At 33.0% G+C, this 18,593-nt stretch overlaps 1 protein-coding gene across 1 annotated transcript in view; it reads right to left on the minus strand.

Moving 5' to 3' along the window:
• spoplb (speckle type BTB/POZ protein like b) overlaps positions 1-14,033 on the minus strand; it is a 19,056-nt gene extending 5,023 nt beyond the window's left edge. Inside the window, exons 1-9 of the mRNA XM_073825852.1 lie at positions 13,875-14,033; positions 11,455-11,570; positions 9,926-10,049; positions 8,615-8,730; positions 8,407-8,528; positions 6,447-6,598; positions 774-901; positions 511-688; positions 263-318 (exon numbers count right to left, since the gene is read on the minus strand). Of these exons, the coding sequence (XP_073681953.1) occupies positions 263-318; positions 511-688; positions 774-901; positions 6,447-6,598; positions 8,407-8,528; positions 8,615-8,692 (714 nt within the window). The 5' untranslated portion in view covers positions 8,693-8,730; positions 9,926-10,049; positions 11,455-11,570; positions 13,875-14,033. The remainder of the gene's footprint in view (positions 1-262; positions 319-510; positions 689-773; positions 902-6,446; positions 6,599-8,406; positions 8,529-8,614; positions 8,731-9,925; positions 10,050-11,454; positions 11,571-13,874) is intronic.
• Between the last annotated feature and the right edge of the window lie 4,560 nt (positions 14,034-18,593).

The following is an 18,593-nucleotide window of genomic DNA, read 5'->3' on the forward strand; positions in this document are numbered from 1 at the left end:
AGCAGGGATCACCAAACTCGGTCCTGGAGGGCCGGTGTCCTGCAGAGTTTAGCTCCAACTTGCCTCAACACACCTGCCTGGAAGTTTCAAGTATACATATTAAGACCTTGATAAGCTGGTTCAGGTGTGTTTGATTAGGGTTGGAGCTAAACTCTGTAGGACACCGGCCCTCCAGGACCGAGTGTGGTGACCCCTGTTCTAAAGAATCAACAGTTGGTTTGTCCATTTCTGACATGTAGGTAGTGCACACCTTATCACTTACTTTTTTACTCTCTTCCATTTTGTGTTCAAACATGGCATTGAATACCGGTGACCTCGCTGTCAAAGGAAACATGAATCATCAGTTTCAAATGAATCATCCGTGTGTAAAGTACTGCCAAATTCATCATGTGCCTCATTATCATTCAGCTGAACGTTCTCTATTGTCTGTGCAGCTTGTCTTTTTAGCAAGGCAAAATCTGGGTCTACCCCAAACGTCTGTCAACGGCACGTTGGGATGTTTAATCTCACCTGCCAGTATGGATTTGTGCGCTTTGAACTCTTGCCCTCCCACGAACAAGCTGCAATCTGTGAACCTGGAGCCTTCCCACAGGTTACCCAGGTCGTCGGAAAGCTGACACTCTGGAACCTTCAGCATGTTCGTGTTCGACTGGCCAGAGATGTTTACAGAGTCCTGGACCACACTAACCTAAACAAATGAGTCAGTGGTTTGAAGCAAGGACATTGCCACACCAAAACATTTAGTATACATGAAACATTAGACGATACGGTACCTCACAGAACAGAGTGAGCTTGTCATCAGGAAGAAGTCCGTTAGCTTCGTCCAACAAGAAATCTCTCCTGATGAACTTCTTGAAGCCCCAGTCTTTTCCCTGGACGAAGCGGTAGGCTCTTTGGCTTTCTGAAGTATGGGAAGAAAACACAAGTACAAATACTTATAAACACAAAGTCTGTGTCAATTCACAGTTTTGTTTCTAAACACATTAGAAATGTATTGCCGAAAACATTACAAAGACTAAACTACAGTCAAACCAAAAATTATTCAGACACCAAATATAATTTTTGATATTTTTTACTAGTGGGTGCAGGACACTATAGTTAATTTATGTAAGTGAGGATAAAAAGTAAACTGTGACATATTACATCCAAAAATTCTTCATACAGTGGACTACCAGTAAAAGTAATTTAGACACTCTGACCTGATCATATTTTGCTTAAATGTTTTTTCTTTAATTGCTAATGCGACCTTTTTGCACCATAGACTGAACAAAATTAAGTAGTAACTGGTCAACAAATTATTGATAGTTGTGTAAATACTGTTGTAATAACAGTGAATTTTTGTTTGTTTGGAATCCATTACATACCTTTTTATCAAAGTTTTCTGACATTATCAAGATGTTCTCACACAGTTTAACTCTGATTTCTTGGCATGGCAGCCCCACCCCCAACATTTGAGAGCAAAGAGTACTCTTATTTTTTCAAGATTCTGATCTTATTTTATTTACCATTCAAATTTTGCTGTGGTTAATAACATTTTTCTGTGGTGTGACAAACTCAGAACACATATTTAATATCGCATTACTTGAATTTTAAATACTTAAATACTTATATTACGAGAATAAAGTTGAAATGTTTCGGGAATAAAGTCAAAATATTACGAGAATAAAGACGAAATGTTTGGAGAATAAAGACGAAATGTTTTGAGAATAAAGTCAAAATGTTTCAAAAATAAGTCGAAATATTACGAGAATGAATTTGAAATATTACGAGAATAAAGACAAAATGTTTCGAGAATAAAGTCAAAATATTATGAGAATAAATTTGAAATGTTTTGAGAATAAAGACGAAATGTTTTGAGAATAAATTTGAAATGTTTTGAGAATAAAGACGAAATGTTTCAAGAACAAAGATGAAATGTTTTGAGAATAAAGTTGAAATATTGCGAAAATAAAGACGAAATGTTTCGAGAAAAGACGAAATGTTTCAAGAATAAAGACGAAGTGTTTTGAGAATAAAGACAAAATATGATGAGAATAAATTTGAAATGTTTCAAGAATAAAGACGAAATGTTTCGAGAAAAGACAAAATGTTTAGAGAAAAGACGAAATGTTTCAAGAAAAGACAAAATGTTTCGAGAAAAGACGAAATTTTTCGAGAAAAGACGAAATGTTTAGAGAAAAGACGAAATGTTTCAAGAATAAAGACGAAGAGTTTTGAGAATAAAGTCGAAATGCTTCGAGAATAAAGACGAAATGTTTCAAGAATAAAGACGAAGTGTTTCAAGAATAAAGACGAAGTGTTTTGAGAATAAAGACAAAATATTATGAGAATAAATTTGAAATGTTTCAAGAATAAAGACGAAATGTTTCGAGAATGAAGTTGAAATATTGCAAAAATAAAAACGAAATGTTGAGAATAAAGACGAAATGTTTCAAGAATAAAGACGAAGTGTTTTGAGAATAAAGACAAAATATTACGAGAATAAAGTCGAAATGTTTCAAGAATAAAGACGAAGTGTTTTGAGAATAAAGTCGAAATGTTTCGAGAAAAGATGAAATGTTTCGAGAAAAGACGAAATGTTTCAAGAATAAAGACGAAATGTTTAGAGAAAAGACGAAATGTTTCACGAATAAAGACGAAGAGTTTTGAGAATAAAGACGAAATGTTTCGAGAATAAAGACGAAATGTTTTAAGAATAAAGACGAAGAGTTTTGAGAATAAAGTCGAAATGTTTCGAGAATAAAGACGAAGAGTTTCGAGAATAAAGACGAAATGTTTCAAGAATAAAGATGAAGTGTTTTGAGAATAAAGTCGAAATGCTTCGAGAAAAGACGAAATGTTTCGAGAAAAGACGAAATGTTTCAAGAATAAAGACGAAGAGTTTTGAGAATAAAGTCGAAATGCTTCGAGAATAAAGACGAAATGTTTCGAGAATAAAGACGAAGAGTTTTGAGAATAAAGACGAAATGTTTCGAGAATAAAGACGAAATGTTTTAAGAATAAAGACGAAGAGTTTTGAGAATAAAGTCGAAATGTTTCGAGAAAAGACGAAATGTTTCGAGAAAAGACGAAATGTTTCGAGAAAAGACGAAATGTTTCGAGAAAAGACGAAATGTTTCGAGAAAAGACTAAATGTTTCAAGAATAAAGACGAAATGTTTAGAGAAAAGACAAAATGTTTCAAGAATAAAGACGAAGAGTTTTGAGAATAAAGTCGAAATGCTTCGAGAAAAGTCGAAATGCTTCGAGAATAAAGACGAAATGTTTCGAGAATAAAGACGAAATGTTTCAAGAATAAAGACGAAATGTTCCAAGAATAAAGATGAAGTGTTTTGAGAATAAAGTCGAAATGCTTCGAGAATAAAGACGAAATGTTTCGAGAATAAAGACGAAATGTTTCAAGAATAAAGATGAAGTGTTTTGAGAATAAAGTCGAAATGCTTCGAGAATAAAGACGAAATGTTTCGAGAATAAAGACGAAATGTTTCGAGAATAAAGATGAAGTGTTTTGAGAATAAAGTCGAAATGCTTCGAGAAAAGACGAAATGTTGAGAAAAGACGAAATGTTTCAAGAATAAAGACGAAGAGTTTTGAGAATAAAGTCGAAATGCTTCGAGAATAAAGACGAAATGTTTCGAGAATAAAGACGAAGAGTTTTGAGAATAAAGACGAAATGTTTCGAGAATAAAGACGAAATGTTTTAAGAATAAAGACGAAGAGTTTTGAGAATAAAGTCGAAATGTTTCGAGAAAAGACGAAATGTTTCGAGAAAAGACGAAATGTTTCGAGAAAAGACGAAATGTTTCGAGAAAAGACGAAATGTTTCGAGAAAAGACTAAATGTTTCAAGAATAAAGACGAAATGTTTAGAGAAAAGACGAAATGTTTCAAGAATAAAGACGAAGAGTTTTGAGAATAAAGTCGAAATGCTTCGAGAATAAAGATGAAGTGTTTTGAGAATAAAGTCGAAATGCTTCGAGAATAAAGACGAAATGTTTCAAGAATAATGATGAAGTGTTTTGAGAATAAAGTCGAAATGCTTCGAGAATAAAGACGAAATGTTTCGAGAATAAAGATGAAGTGTTTTGAGAATAAAGTCGAAATGCTTCGAGAATAAAGATGAAGTGTTTTGAGAATAAAGTCGAAATGCTTCGAGAATAAAGACGAAATGTTTCAAGAATAAAGATGAAGTGTTTTGAGAATAAAGTCGAAATGCTTCGAGAATAAAGACGAAATGTTTCGAGAATAAAGACGAAATGTTTCAAGAATAAAGATGAAGTGTTTTGAGAATAAAGTCGAAATGCTTCGAGAATAAAGACGAAATGTTTCGAGAATAAAGACGAAATGTTTCAAGAATAAAGATGAAGTGTTTTGAGAATAAAGTCGAAATGCTTCGAGAAAAGACGAAATGTTTCGAGAAAAGACGAAATGTTTCAAGAATAAAGACGAAGAGTTTTGAGAATAAAGTCGAAATGCTTCGAGAATAAAGACTAAATGTTTCGAGAATAAAGACGAAGAGTTTTGAGAATAAAGACGAAATGTTTCAAGAATAAAGACGAAGAGTTTTGAGAATAAAGTCAAAATGTTTCGAGAAAAGACGAAATGTTTCGAGAAAAGATGAAATGTTTCGAGAAAAGACTAAATGTTTCAAGAATAAAGACGAAATGTTTAGAGAAAAGACGAAATGTTTCAAGAATAAAGACGAAGAGTTTTGAGAATAAAGTTGAAATGCTTCGAGAATAAAGAGAAAATGTTTCGAGAATAAAGACGAAATGTTTCAAGAATAAAGATGAAGTGTTTTGAGAATAAAGTCGAAATGCTTCGAGAAAAGACGAAATGTTCCAAGAATAAAGACGAAGAGTTTTGAGAATAAAGTCGAAATGCTTCGAGAATAAAGACGCAATGTTTCGAGAATAAAGACGAAATGTTTCGAGAATAAAGACGAAATGTTTCAAGAATAAAGACGAAGAGTTTTGAGAATAAAGTCGAAATGCTTCGAGAATAAAGACGAAATGTTTCGAGAATAAAGACGAAATGTTTCGAGAATAAAGACAAAATGTTTCAAGAATAAAGACAAAGTGTTTTGAGAATAAAGTCGAAATGTTTCGAGAATAAAGATGAAATATTTCAAGAATAAAGACAAAATGTTTCGAGAATAAAGACGAAATGTTTCAAGAATAAAGTCGAAATGCTTCAAGAAAAGACAAAATGTTTCAAGAATAAAGAGAAAATGTTTTGAGAATAAAGACAAAATATTACGAGAATAAAGACGAAATGTTTCAAGAATAAAGACGAAATGTTTCGAAAAAAGACTAAATGTTTCGAGAAAAGAGTAAATGTTTTGAGAAAAGACTAAATGTTTCGAGAATAAAGACGAAGAGTTGAGAATAAAGTTGAAATGCTTTGAGAATAAAGACAAAACGTTTCGAGAATAAAGACTAAATGTTTCAAGAATAAAGACGAAGAGTTGAGAATAAAGTCGAAATGCTTCGAGAATAAAGACGAAATGTTTCAAGAATAAAGACGAAATGTTTCGAGAATAAAGTCGAAATGTTTCGAGAATAAAGACGAAATGTTTCAAGAATAAAGACGAAATGTTTCGAGAATAAAGACGAAATGTTTCAAGAATAAAGTCGAAATGCTTCGACAAAAGACGAAATGTTTCAAGAATAAAGAGAAAATGTTTTGAGAATAAAGACAAAATATTACGAGAATAAAGTCGAAATGTTTCAAGAATAAAGTCGAAATGCTTCGACAAAAGACGAAATGTTTCAAGAATAAAGTCGAAATGCTTCGACAAAAGACGAAATGTTTCAAGAATAAAGTCGAAATGCTTCGACAAAAGACGAAATGTTTCAAGAATAAAGAGAAAATGTTTTGAGAATAAAGACAAAATATTACGAGAATAAAGTCGAAATGTTTCAAGAATAAAGACGAAGTGTTTTGAGAATAAAGTGGAAATGCTTCGAGAATAAAGACGAAACGTTTTGAGAATAAAGACAAAATATTACGAGAATAAAGTCGAAATATGACGAAAATGAAGTCGAAATGTTTCGAGAATAAAGACGAAATGTTTTGAGAATAAAGTCGAAATGCTTCGAGAATAAAGACGAAATGTTTCGAGAATAAAGACGAAATGTTTCAAGAATAAAGACGAAATGTTGAGAATAAAGTCAAAATATTATGAGAATAAATTTGAAATGTATCAAGAATAAAGACGAAATGTTTCAAGAATAAATTCAAAATATTGCGAAAATAAAGAAGAAATGTTTCGAGAATAAAGTCAAAATATTACGAGAATAAAGTCAAAATGTTTTAAGAATAAAGACAAAATGTTTTGAGAATAAAGTCTAAACTTGAACTTTAAATACTTAAAAACACAAGCACAAAGGCCACAAATGGCCTGCAAATTCAAACTCAATTCTGTGAATATTTGGAAAATCCTTACCCATGGCTTTAGTTTCTTCTCTTTTGGCGTTTAATAAAGAAAACTTGAACTTTGCTCTCACTTCACTTTTTGGGCAACTAACAAGCAATAAGTATAGAGAAAGATAATCTTTACTCTCATCATCTAGACCCTTAGGGTTCACTCGCAAACACCTGCAGAAAAAATAAGAGAGAAAAAATTGCAAGATTAAAATAGTTTAAAATAACTGTACGTGTCCTTATGCAATGAAATTCTAATATAAACATATATCAGAAGTCAAATGTTTAAAATGATTACGATTTTTTATGTTTTTGGAAGAAGTCTCTTATGCTCATCAAGGCTGCATTAATTTGATTAAAAATAAAGTAAAAACAGTAACATTGTAAAACATTACAATTTAAAATAACTGTTTACTATTTTAAAATATTTTTTAAAAATGTAATTTATTCCTGTGATGGCAATGTTGATTTTTTAGCCATTACTTCTGTCTTCAATCTCACAGAAATAATTTTAATATGCCGATTTGCTGCTCAATGTCGAAATGTCAAAAATATTTTTTGCTGCTTAATAGTTTTTGTTTTTAAAATTTAAACTTCTTATTCTAACAAAAAAGGTCTTTAAAGTTGTGTTTTGGGCCATTGTGCTTTGGCACAGTATCTGTCAAATTAATTAAAACCGAAGCACAATATGGCTTAATCCCTTCATCAAGTCTGTTTTCACTGCACATTTCCAAGCGAAGTGTGCACTTAGTTCAGACAATCAGCTCGTGATCTGGTGTTTTCCACGCCTCAGAACGGCTCAGTTCACAGTGAATGCAGTGAACTCGTTTATTGCAGTTTAACACAAGTTTTGGAACACAACGGCAATCAGTTATGCTTGATTTTTGCGGCTTATGATTACAGCCTTTCATTAGATTTGTAGTAAGACTTGTTTTTGTAAGCCTGTTTTCACTGAAGCTGGAGTTTTCCATCAAAATAATAGCTCAACTGCTGTTTTCGTCAAAATAAATGCTTAAAAGTGTAGTATGAATTGCTGACAGCTAGCAGTTTACATCGATAATGTTACTGCAGTCCAAATTCAAAATATCTAGTATCTCAATAATCTAAGTAATCTAAGTATTGTAATTTCCCTATTGTAGTGAAAGGCAAAAATAGTATACCTATGAAATATTTATTTTCATTTATTTTACAGTGTAATTGTTTTATAATACATGGCTATTATTCTTGTACAACTCTTATTTTAAACTCTTAAAGTGCATTAGATAGAATAATTTAACTTTAAATGTACAACATTTTCATTTTTTTCCCTACGTCGTCATTTGTCTTTTTTTTTTTTTAAATATCACAATAAATATTGTAATGTGGACTTAATATTGAGATAATATCATATCATGAAAATTTGATATTGTTACATCCCTAGTGAAAAGCTGTCACTTTTATTTAAATTAATGCAACTTCTTTTATCAGCATTAAAAAAATATATATTCTAAACTTTGGATCATTATTTTAAACCACTGAAAAAGCATGGACAACACTGCTTCTGAACATCCATTACCACACAATTCTGTAATTTGACAACAAAACTATGTTATATGACTCATAAATGTGTAATTTTCATTTTTTAGTCTGGGAACGGCCATCGTAGGAGCAGTTGCACTGCCAGACTGTGATCGAAACGTCTGCTAGTGTCAGATCTTCATCAGAGACTAACATCCATCCTAAAAGCAATCAATCGGCCGTCGGTGACAAAAGGAATCTTTTGCGATTCTCACAATTTGTCCCGGACGGCTTTGTGCAAACCCAACCTAAATCAAAACAGGCCACTGTTGTTTTACAGACAATGATATTTGGAAAGGTCAAGCCTGTATTTGTGCGTGTATGTGAGTGAGTTGTGTTTGGGCGGGCAGGGTGGTGAAGCATTAGACAGAAGAATTAAGAGCCCACTTGAGAGCTTTCAACAACACTCAGGTGGTGAAACACACCATTTCATCTTGTCGTTGGGGCCTGAGGAGAAGGTCGAGCTCCTTACGACTTCTCCCATCTCCTCCCGACAGAAGCTGAAGTTGTTAATCGTCCACATGTAAGAAAACTTCACGACTTTCACCTGTCAATGAACATAAAAAAACAGAAAGATATTTAAGACTGGGGCTCTCAACTCAGAATGATTAATGCTAGCACAGCCTCTCTCACCTGTGTATAACACCAGCTTTCCGCCACAGGTCCTGATGTCATTTCCCCGGGGGGAGGGGGTGTGGGAACCCGTGACATGGCCTGCTTTCACCCTTCCACGTCCCTGATTTAGCTCACTGCACAAAACCAAGACAAAACTATGTAACCATAGTCAAAACAGGTCAATGAGTCAATATGATTTCCCAATACCAGAAGTGGTTACAATCACATGGCAGCTCTCTCCAACGTCTATAAATAATCACAACTGAGGTACGCTATTAGGTCAAAGTTTATATATAGTGGTTGCTAACAGCAAAAGCATTCAATTATACCTTTAGACTGTGTTCGGCAAGGAAACTAAACTTTTGTGGACTTTTGAGACTTTGAGGTCAAAAGTTTACATACACCCTGCAGAATTTGCAAAATGGTAATTATTTTACCAAAATAAGAGGGATCATATAAAATGCATGTTATTTTTTATTTAGTACTGACCTGAATAAAATTTTACATAAAAGGCGTTTACATACAGTCCACAAGAGAAAATAGTGGTTCAATTTATAAAAAAGACCCCATTCAAAAGTTTACATACACTTGATTCTTAATACTGTGTTGTTACCTGAAATGATCCAAAGCTGTGTTTTTTTGTTTTGTTTTTGTTTAGTGATAGTTGTTCATGAATCCCTGGTTTGTCCTTAAGTTAAACTGCCTGCTGGTCTTCAGAAAAATCTTTTAGGCTCCACAAATTCTTTGTTTTTAGCATTTTTGTGTATTTGAACCCCGTCCAACAAACACTGTATGATTTTGAGATTCATCTTTTCACACTGAGGACAACTGAGGACTCATTTACAACTATTACACAAGGTTCAAATGTTCACTGATGCTCCAGAAGGAAAAACTAAGCAATAAGAGCTGGGGGTGAAAACTTTTTCTTATTTTGCCTAAATATATATATTTTTAAATTTAGTATCAGAAGATACTTACATGTTTCCCAGAAGACAAATAAGTTCAATTTACCCTGATCTTCAAATTCAATGTATTGTGTTTCCTTCTGAAGTATCAGTGTGCAGCATCATTCCTCAAGTCTTCAATAATCACAAGATCCTTCAGTAATCATTCTAAGCTGCTGATTTTCTGCTCAAGAAACATGTCTATTATTATCAGTGTTGAAAATAGTAGTTCTGCTTAATATTTCCATAGAAACAGATTGTTTTTGACCCTTGGGTGACCCTTAAGTTCTGAATAATACTGTAGATGCCATAGTAATGACCAGCAGTAATAGCACAAATTGAGTAATACAAGAGGTCACTGAGAATGAATAAAGTCAAACAATACCTTGTGTTCAGAGATCAGCAGGTGGTGTTTCCATGTCATCCCTGGGCTCAAGCTCAGAGACACAGCCGTGACTGGGAACAATGACTAACACTGCATACTGAGCTCAGTCTCGAAACAAGCCATCCTAAACACACAGATGAAGAATTAATCAAACATGCATCTATGTAGTGAAAATCAGCGAAACTCTAGTGTTTAACTTAACTTGGAACACAAAAACACAACATACACTACCAGTCGGAAGTTTTTTTAAACAGTAAGATTTTTAATGTTTTTAAAGAAGTCTCTTCTGCTCACCAAGCCTCACCAAAAACAGTACAATTTTGAAATATTTTTACTAAATTTTCAGTATCATGACTCCAGTCTTTAGTCACATGATCCTTCAGAAAACATTCTAATATGTTGATTTGCTGTTCAAGAAACATTTCTAATTAATATTATCAATATTTAAAACAGTTGAGTACATTTTTTCAGGAATCTTTGATTAATAGAAAGATCCAAAGATCAGTGTTTATCTGAAATGAAAAGCTTTTGTAACATTATAAACTATACTATTCAAAAGCTTGTAGTCAGTATTTTTTTTTTTGGAAAAAAATTATAGAAATTAATACTTTTATTTAGCAAGGATGCTTTAAATTGATTAAAATTCTACTCAGCTGTTTTCAATATAATAATAATAATAATACATGTTTTTAAGCAGCAAATCAGAATATTAGAATGATTTCTGAAGGATCATGTGACTGGAGTAATGATGCTAAAAATTCAGCTTTAAAATCACATGAAAAATTACATTTTAAAATATATTGAAATAAAAGGTAATTTTAAATTGTAAAAAATATTTGAAAATTGTACTGTTTTTGCTGTACTTTGGATCAAACAAATGCAGGCTTGATGAGTAGGAGACAAAAAAAATCTTCCTGTTCAAAACTTTTGACGGGTAATGTATATTACTTCTAGTATGTTCAGTACAAAATCAGTCAAAAGCATTTGTTGTATAATGTTGATTATCACCTTGTCCATTAGTTTACAAAATCACAGATGAACTAAATGCAAGCAATATGTTCAACTTTGTTATTATTCGAGCTGTAAACATGATAGAAAACTACTTTTTTTCTTTGAATATCTCATATCTGTGAATGTTGTCATGACATGAACAAGTGTCAGTAAAAACAAAGCAAACTGATTTCATTTGCATGATGTCTGGCTGTTTTTCATCATCAGATATTGTGAACGTGTGCAGACTAGGGCCATCCTTGCGTCATCATGATAACACAAAAAAAAAAGACATGAGCAGTGAGCAATTCTATTACTATTTGGTATAATATTTTGAAACTATAAACATTTACAACAACTGTATGAGTTATTGATTATGCACTGTGGCAATCAACAATATGCTACAGATGGAGTCAACTGAGCTTAACTTGTATTGGATGAAACACATCAATGTGCCAGCTGTACATGACAAATCAGACTTCACCAATAACTCGTCTACACACCATGACTGACCTCACAAAAAAAGCGCACACACTCACCTCAGTAAGAATGCTGAATCTCACTTGTGGGAGTTTTGCGAGGCTTCCAGAGCGGAGAGCTTGGCAGATGAGGGCAGTTCTGTGGGATGCCACTCTCAGCAGAGACTCAATGAACCCTGGCAGGAATAACAGCATTTTAACACCACATCTACACTGGCACAGCATCAAAATCTGTCCCAAACGCTCTGCAGCCCACACTTCTGACTATAGACTACTGACATCATCACGCTGATATGGGTATGTAAATGTTGAGTTGGGTGAACAAGATGATCTAAGACTAATTTGGATGTTTGGGAACGTTCTGTCATCCGAGAAGTTAAAGAACACAGCAAAAAGTGCAAAGGACATTATGATGTTTGCTTAATTGATGCAAAGCACAGGAACAGACATTAAGGAGAACATAAAATCTAAAACAGACACAAAATAAACTATAACTAAAAACGTTTTAAAAAACATTGCAGAGCCCCTATGGTCAAAAACCCCACAGTCAGTCAGGAAAGTCACTAAAAATTGCACGAAGGAATTGCCTTTTCAAGATTTTGGAATGGAATAATTTAAAACAACTAGGGAGAAACCCTTTTTTCAAATGTTCAAGTTGACACTGCTATTGGGCAAATCATTTTAAAAAATAAAATAAAATAAAATATCAACATATTGACCGAAAAAACAACAGAAACCATCACAGAAATTCTAATGGTTTCCACTACAACTGCAAATACCATTACAAACCATCAACTTTTAAAAGTTGGTTTTCTGGAGTGTGTTTTGGGACATTTTCCATTATGATTTAGTGGTTTTAACAAGCCACCAATAGAACGGATTCAATTAGTTTCCATTACAGTTTCCATTAAAAGCAAGTTCCATTATAACCAGTAAAACCAATACAAACTTTTGTGATGGTGTCTATTTTTTCAGCAGGGCAGGAATACCTTTGAAAAATGTGTGGTATATACACTACCAGTCAACAGTTTTTTGATAGTAAGATTTGTAATGTTTCTTAAAGAAGTCTCTTTTGCTCACGAAGCTTGTATTTATTTGGTACACAAAGTACAGTACAGCAAAAACGGTAATTTTTAAAAATCTATATTTTTATTATTTAAAGTAACTATATTCTATTTGAATATATTTTAAAATGTAATTTATTCCTGTGACTTCAAAGCTGAATTTTAGCATCATTACTCCAGTCACTGATTTAAATACAATTTATTATTTTTATTATATTGAAAACAGCTGAGTAGAATTTCTTCAGGTTTCTTTGATGAATATAAAGTTCAGAAGAACAGCATTTATTTTAAAATAGAAATATTATGTAACATTATGCATGTTATTGCTAAATATTAATTTCTATAATTATACTGACTGAAGCTTTTGAATGGTAAAGTGTAAAATGCTGCACAAAAGCTTTTTATTTCAGATAAATGCTGATCTTTGGATCTTTCTCAACTGTTTTAAATATAATAATAATAATAAAAGTTTCTTGAACAGTAAATCAGCATATTAGTATAACTTCTGAAGGATCATGTGACACTGAAGACCGAAGTAATGATGCTGAAAATGTAGCTTTGATCAAAGGAATAAATTATAATTTAAAATATATTCAAATAGAAAGCAGTTATTTTAAATGGTAAAACTATTTCACAATATTACTGCTTTTGTTGTAAATAAATGCAGGCTTGGTAAGCAGAAGAGGCTTCTTTAAATAAAAAAATCGAACTGTATTCAACTTTATTTACATTTCATACGAAATAAAAAAATAATAGTTCATAAATGAAACATAAGTTCTCGAATCAACGAGTCGTTGAGTTATCATTCGAGTCCGAAAGAGTCGATTCTCGATTGTCAATATGCTAATTACCGCTCGAAACGATTCCGTAATCACGAACAAATTGTTCATACCGGTTATGTGAACTGGATCAATTGAATCACTAATAAGAACCGACTCAAAAGAACAATTCTTTCGCGAATCGGACATCGTTGTAATGCGCTACGAAGCCAACCCCATCCGCCCCAAGTTTCACTTATATATCGATAACGGCGTTTCTTACCGCGTTCGAACAAGTTTGTCGACACATATGAACGTCGAACGCTTGTCGCCTTTCGGTTAGATCCGCTCGCCGTGCAACTGATGCGGAAAACGAAGAGAAAAGGAGTCAAGGAAACCAAGTTAGCCAACCAAGGCTCGTCTCGTTTGGCCTAAATTTCATGCACGGCCCAAACAAGAGACAGAACCATAACAAAGCCGAGTCAACAATGTTGCTTCACGGCCGAAACAAAGAAAGATCCTTCTCCTAAACCCCGCACGGATCTGATTTGTTTGTACCAAAGCAGCACATAATGGTGTAGATCGAGTAAGCATCTGTCTTTGTGTCAGTGCGCAGAGCGGTGGTTAAAATACAAGAAAAAAAAATAATGTTACAAACCTCTCAGACACTCCGCATCACAGACATAGAAACACGGTACGATATGGGACCTGAGTGAGTCGTAGAAAGGATTTTGTGCGAAACGAGTGAACTTTTGAGCCTTTCTCTACAGATAAGGGGTGTTTTTCTCTCTCTTGTCTCTCATAGCGCTGTCTGCGCTTCGGCTCTATGCAGGCGCACTGCGCATGCGCACACAACTTCCTCTCAAACCATCTGTTCTAATAACAAGCGCAGTTAGTTAGCAGCGTACACTAAATTCTAATGGCTAGAAATGCGATTTACCACTACTGGTGGAGTGATTATCGTGGTTATTTTAATTAGGTCAGCTTCCATGACTTCGAGAAGACATGCGTCTACATTAGTACATTTTATGATGCATTGCAAAGTTACTCTGAACTGCATAGCCACTAGCAGTTTCCATAATGTGAGGGCAATTAATTCATTGACACAAAGACGTGAACCTACATTAGATAAATGGCAGATATAATAGCCTGAACCTAGTGATAGGTACACTACCAGTCAAACGTTTTTGAACAGTACGTTTTTTTAATGTTTGTAAAGAAGTTTCTTATGCTCACCAAGCATGCATTTATTTGATCCAAAGTACAGCAAAATAGTAACATTTTGAAATATTTTTACTATTCAAAATAACCGTTTTCTCTTTGAATATATTTTAAAATGTAATTTATTTCTGATCTCAAACCTGAATTTTCTAATATTCTGATTTGCTGTTCAAAAAAAACATTTATTATTATTATTAATATTGTGTTGAAAACAGCTAGGAAGAATTTTTAGTAGAAGCTTTCTTTGATTAATATGAAGTTCAAGTTCAGAAGAACAGCATTTACCTGAAATAGAAATATTTTGTAACATCATCACTTTTGATCAATTTAAAGCATCCTTGTTAAATAAAAGTTTTACAATCAAATTATTAAAGAATCCAGAAAAAAATGTACTCCACTGTTTTAAATATTTATGATAATAATAACAATTAATAATAATAATAATGATAATACATGTTTATTGAACAGCAAATCAGCATATTAGAATGATTTCTGAAGGATCATGTGACTAAAGACTGGAATAATGATGCTGAAAATTCAGCTTTGAAATCACAGGAATAAATTACATTTTAAAATATAATCAAATAGAAAACAGTTTTTTTAAATAGTAAAAATATTTACAAATTTTACTGTTTTTGCTGTACTTTGGGTCAAATAAATGCAGGCTTAGTGAACAAAAAAATCTTACTGTTCAAAAACTTTTGACTGGTAGTGTATTTGAACACACACTACATAACACGTGGTCTAAGTACGTTTTTGTGGCATTTTACAGTCTAGAAACCTTCTTTCTCAGATTTGTATGACAAAATAAAGTAGTTATTTGGGAAGGAAGTATATGTACGACTGTGCCTAAGCATTACTATCTAGTTTCCCCTCCCCCACATAACCAAATAGACTTAAGTTACTGCAGGTTGACTAAAATAATATTTTTCTTACTTCATTATTATAAACTCGTGGCAAGCTGATCGCATCACGTCTGTGAGACTGAATGAGATGCCTCATGATATATATCATCGTTTGATATCACGGGAGGAGATAACAGTATTTTTGCAGGGGCTGTTGTAATGGTAATGATCCTCAACGAATCCAGGCTATCACTCAATGAAATATGAAAGACATCCTTTAAGCCAGGGGAGATATACATGGAAATAATAACAGATGGAAAAAGTGACTTGCAGATTTGAATGGTTTAAAAAAAAAAACTATTATTTCTGCTAAAAGATATGAGCTTATGGTCTGTGAATTAAAGGCTGTCTCACTTGCTTCATTACCATGACAAAACCTGAGTCTCAATGCCCTGTGACCTGCTGCATGGCACTATCAATGTTTGAAAGTAAGAGGATTATCAACTAAATGAAAAAGATGAGAGTGGATGAACTGGTATTTGTGTGGAAAAATATTCTATTATCAAACGCAGACGAAAGTTTAATAAAAGCCTTTTATAATTCAGTGTCAGTGCTAAAATGTAGATCTGGATTACATGTACAACAGCCCTGCATACAAATCGTTATATTAAAATTTGAAAAATACAACAGGGGCGTTTTATAAACAACTACACAAAGGTTTGCTACTTTGAGTTACAATGATCTTGGTTTACAGTCTTACAAATAAAGGTGCCATAGCCATAGAAGAACCATTACTGGTTTCTCAAAGAACATTTCTGTGAAGTTCTTTGTTGAATGGAAGGTTCCATGAATGTTAAATTTTTTTATCCACCTTTTTGTTGCCGTAAGAGTGGGGTGTGGCCATTTGTAAATTTAGTGGGTCTGGCTTCCATCTATTTTTAACTGTACAAAACAGCTCGTTTTGCAGCTTGGTGTCTTACTACAGTTGAGGTCAAAAGTTTACATTTACATTACCTTGCAGAATCTGAAAAATGTTAATTATTTTACCAAAATAAGAGGGACCATACCAAATACATGTTATTTTTTATTTAGTATTGACCTGAATAAGATATTTCACATAAAAGACGTTTACATCAGTCCATAAGAGAAAAATAATAGTTGAATTTATTAAAAAAAGACCACGTTCAAAAGTTTACATACACTTGATTCTTAATACTGAATGATGTGTTACGTGACAGCTGTGTTTTTTTTTTTTTTTGGTTTAGTGATAGTTGTTTATGAGTCTCTTGTTTGTCCTGAAAAGTTAAACTGCCTGCTTTTCTTTGGAAAAATCGATCAGGTTCCACAAATTCTTTGGTTTTATTAGCATTTTTTGTATTTAAACATTTTCTAACAATTACTGTATGAATTTGAGATCCATCTTTTCACACTGAGGACAGCTGAGGGACACATATGCAACTATTACAGAAGGTTCAAATGCTGACTGATGCTTCAGAAGGAAACACAATGCATTATATCTTCGAACTTTTTAAATTTGAAGATCAGGGTAAATTGAACTTATTTTGCCTTCTGGGGAACATGTAAGTATCTTTAAAGAGCTAAATGGAAAAATATATGATATTTAGACAAAATATAAAAAAAAATGAACACATCTCCATTCTGTTCAAAAGTTTTCACTCCAAAGCTCTTAATGCATCGTTTTACTCTCTAAGGCATCAGTGAGCGTCGAACCTTCTGTAATAGTTGCATATGAGTCCCTCAGTTGTCCTCAGTGTGAAAAGATGGATCTCAAAATCATATCGTCATTGTTAGAAAGAGTTCAAATAAAAATAAAAGCTGAAAAACCAAAGAATTTGTGGAACCTGAAGAATTTTTCTGAAGAACAGCAGGCAGTTTAACTGTTCAGGACAAACAAGGGTCTCATGAACAACTATCACTAAACAAAAACAAGAAACAAACACACACACACACACACACACACACACACACACAGCTGTGGACCATTCAGGTAACAACACAGCATTAGGAATCAAGTATGTAAACTTTTGAACAAGGTAATTTTTTATAAAATCAGCTATTGTTTTTTTTGTGGACTATATGTATAGCCTACATCTTTTATGTGAAATATCTTATTCAGATCAATACTAAATAAAAAGTAACATGCATTTTGTATGATCCCTCTTACATCGGTAAAATAATTAACATTTTGCAGATTCTGCAAGGTGTATGTAAACTTTTGATCTCAACTGTATATTATTTGAATGTATTATCTTAATTATGAACACACTGGTTTATATTTACTGTTTACTGCACTTTGTTATTCTTCTCATTATTTCCCTACAGCAGAAGTCTCACACATTCACAAAAGATGTCTTACTTTAGCATTCAAAAATAAGGTGGATAGTTCAATTATACAGTTATTACATTCAGATAGCAAAATATACCCTGAAATACCAGAAACATTACTATGTTTTACTGTGAATTTTGTCAACCACAGCTGCCAGTTTAGCTTTTCCACCTATTAATTAAAAATAAATAAACTGAAATAATAATAAGAGGATGATACTTAAAAGAGAGAGAGAAGGACAGCTGAAAGAGAAAAAGAAGAGCGAGAGAAACAGCTCTATGATGTTTCTGCAGTGTCTCTGTTGAGTTTACCCCTCTGGCTTTCCCAATTATGAGACAGAAATTCCCTGTCAGGTAGCGGGGCACATGAGACTGACAGGAAAGATGCTTGATCACATTTTCCAGCATTAGCGTTGTTATCAAATCAGTAATAGTTTGAATGTTTTATTAGAATTAAGAATTTCTTTGTGTTTTTCTATGCCTTTTTTGTCATTTTTATCTGTTAAAAGCATGATGTTCAAACACTGAGAAACAGCTGTTGACCAATTTCATCAGAATGAAAATGCTGCATCAAACAGTGCGTTTTGACTTTGTACAATTATGCAGAGAGACATGTTTTTCTGACCTGTGTTTCTGTTTTTAGTAGTGGTGCATGCAGCGCTATTCTATTGCTATTCCACATAGTGATTTAAACAAATTGATAGATTATAAAACAGGGGGGAAAAAACCTGAGATTGACTCAAATTAAATTTCCAGATGCCCATGTGAGGTTGCCAGTTAATTAGCGCAACCTAAAAATAATGTAAATTAGATTTTAGACATATTAGCCGTTTCTGGATCAAATGCTGAGTACCGACTATAGCCTACTTCTCCTTCTTTTATTATTGTAAAAAAATATGATTTTTAATTATGCACTACTGCTAACAGATTTTTTTCCCTGTTTTGACGAAAAGCAAAATAGTTCA

The sequence above is a fragment of the Garra rufa genome, chromosome 20 (genome assembly GCF_049309525.1).
Source record: "Garra rufa chromosome 20, GarRuf1.0, whole genome shotgun sequence".
NCBI classification, from domain to species: Eukaryota; Metazoa; Chordata; class Actinopteri; order Cypriniformes; family Cyprinidae; genus Garra; species Garra rufa.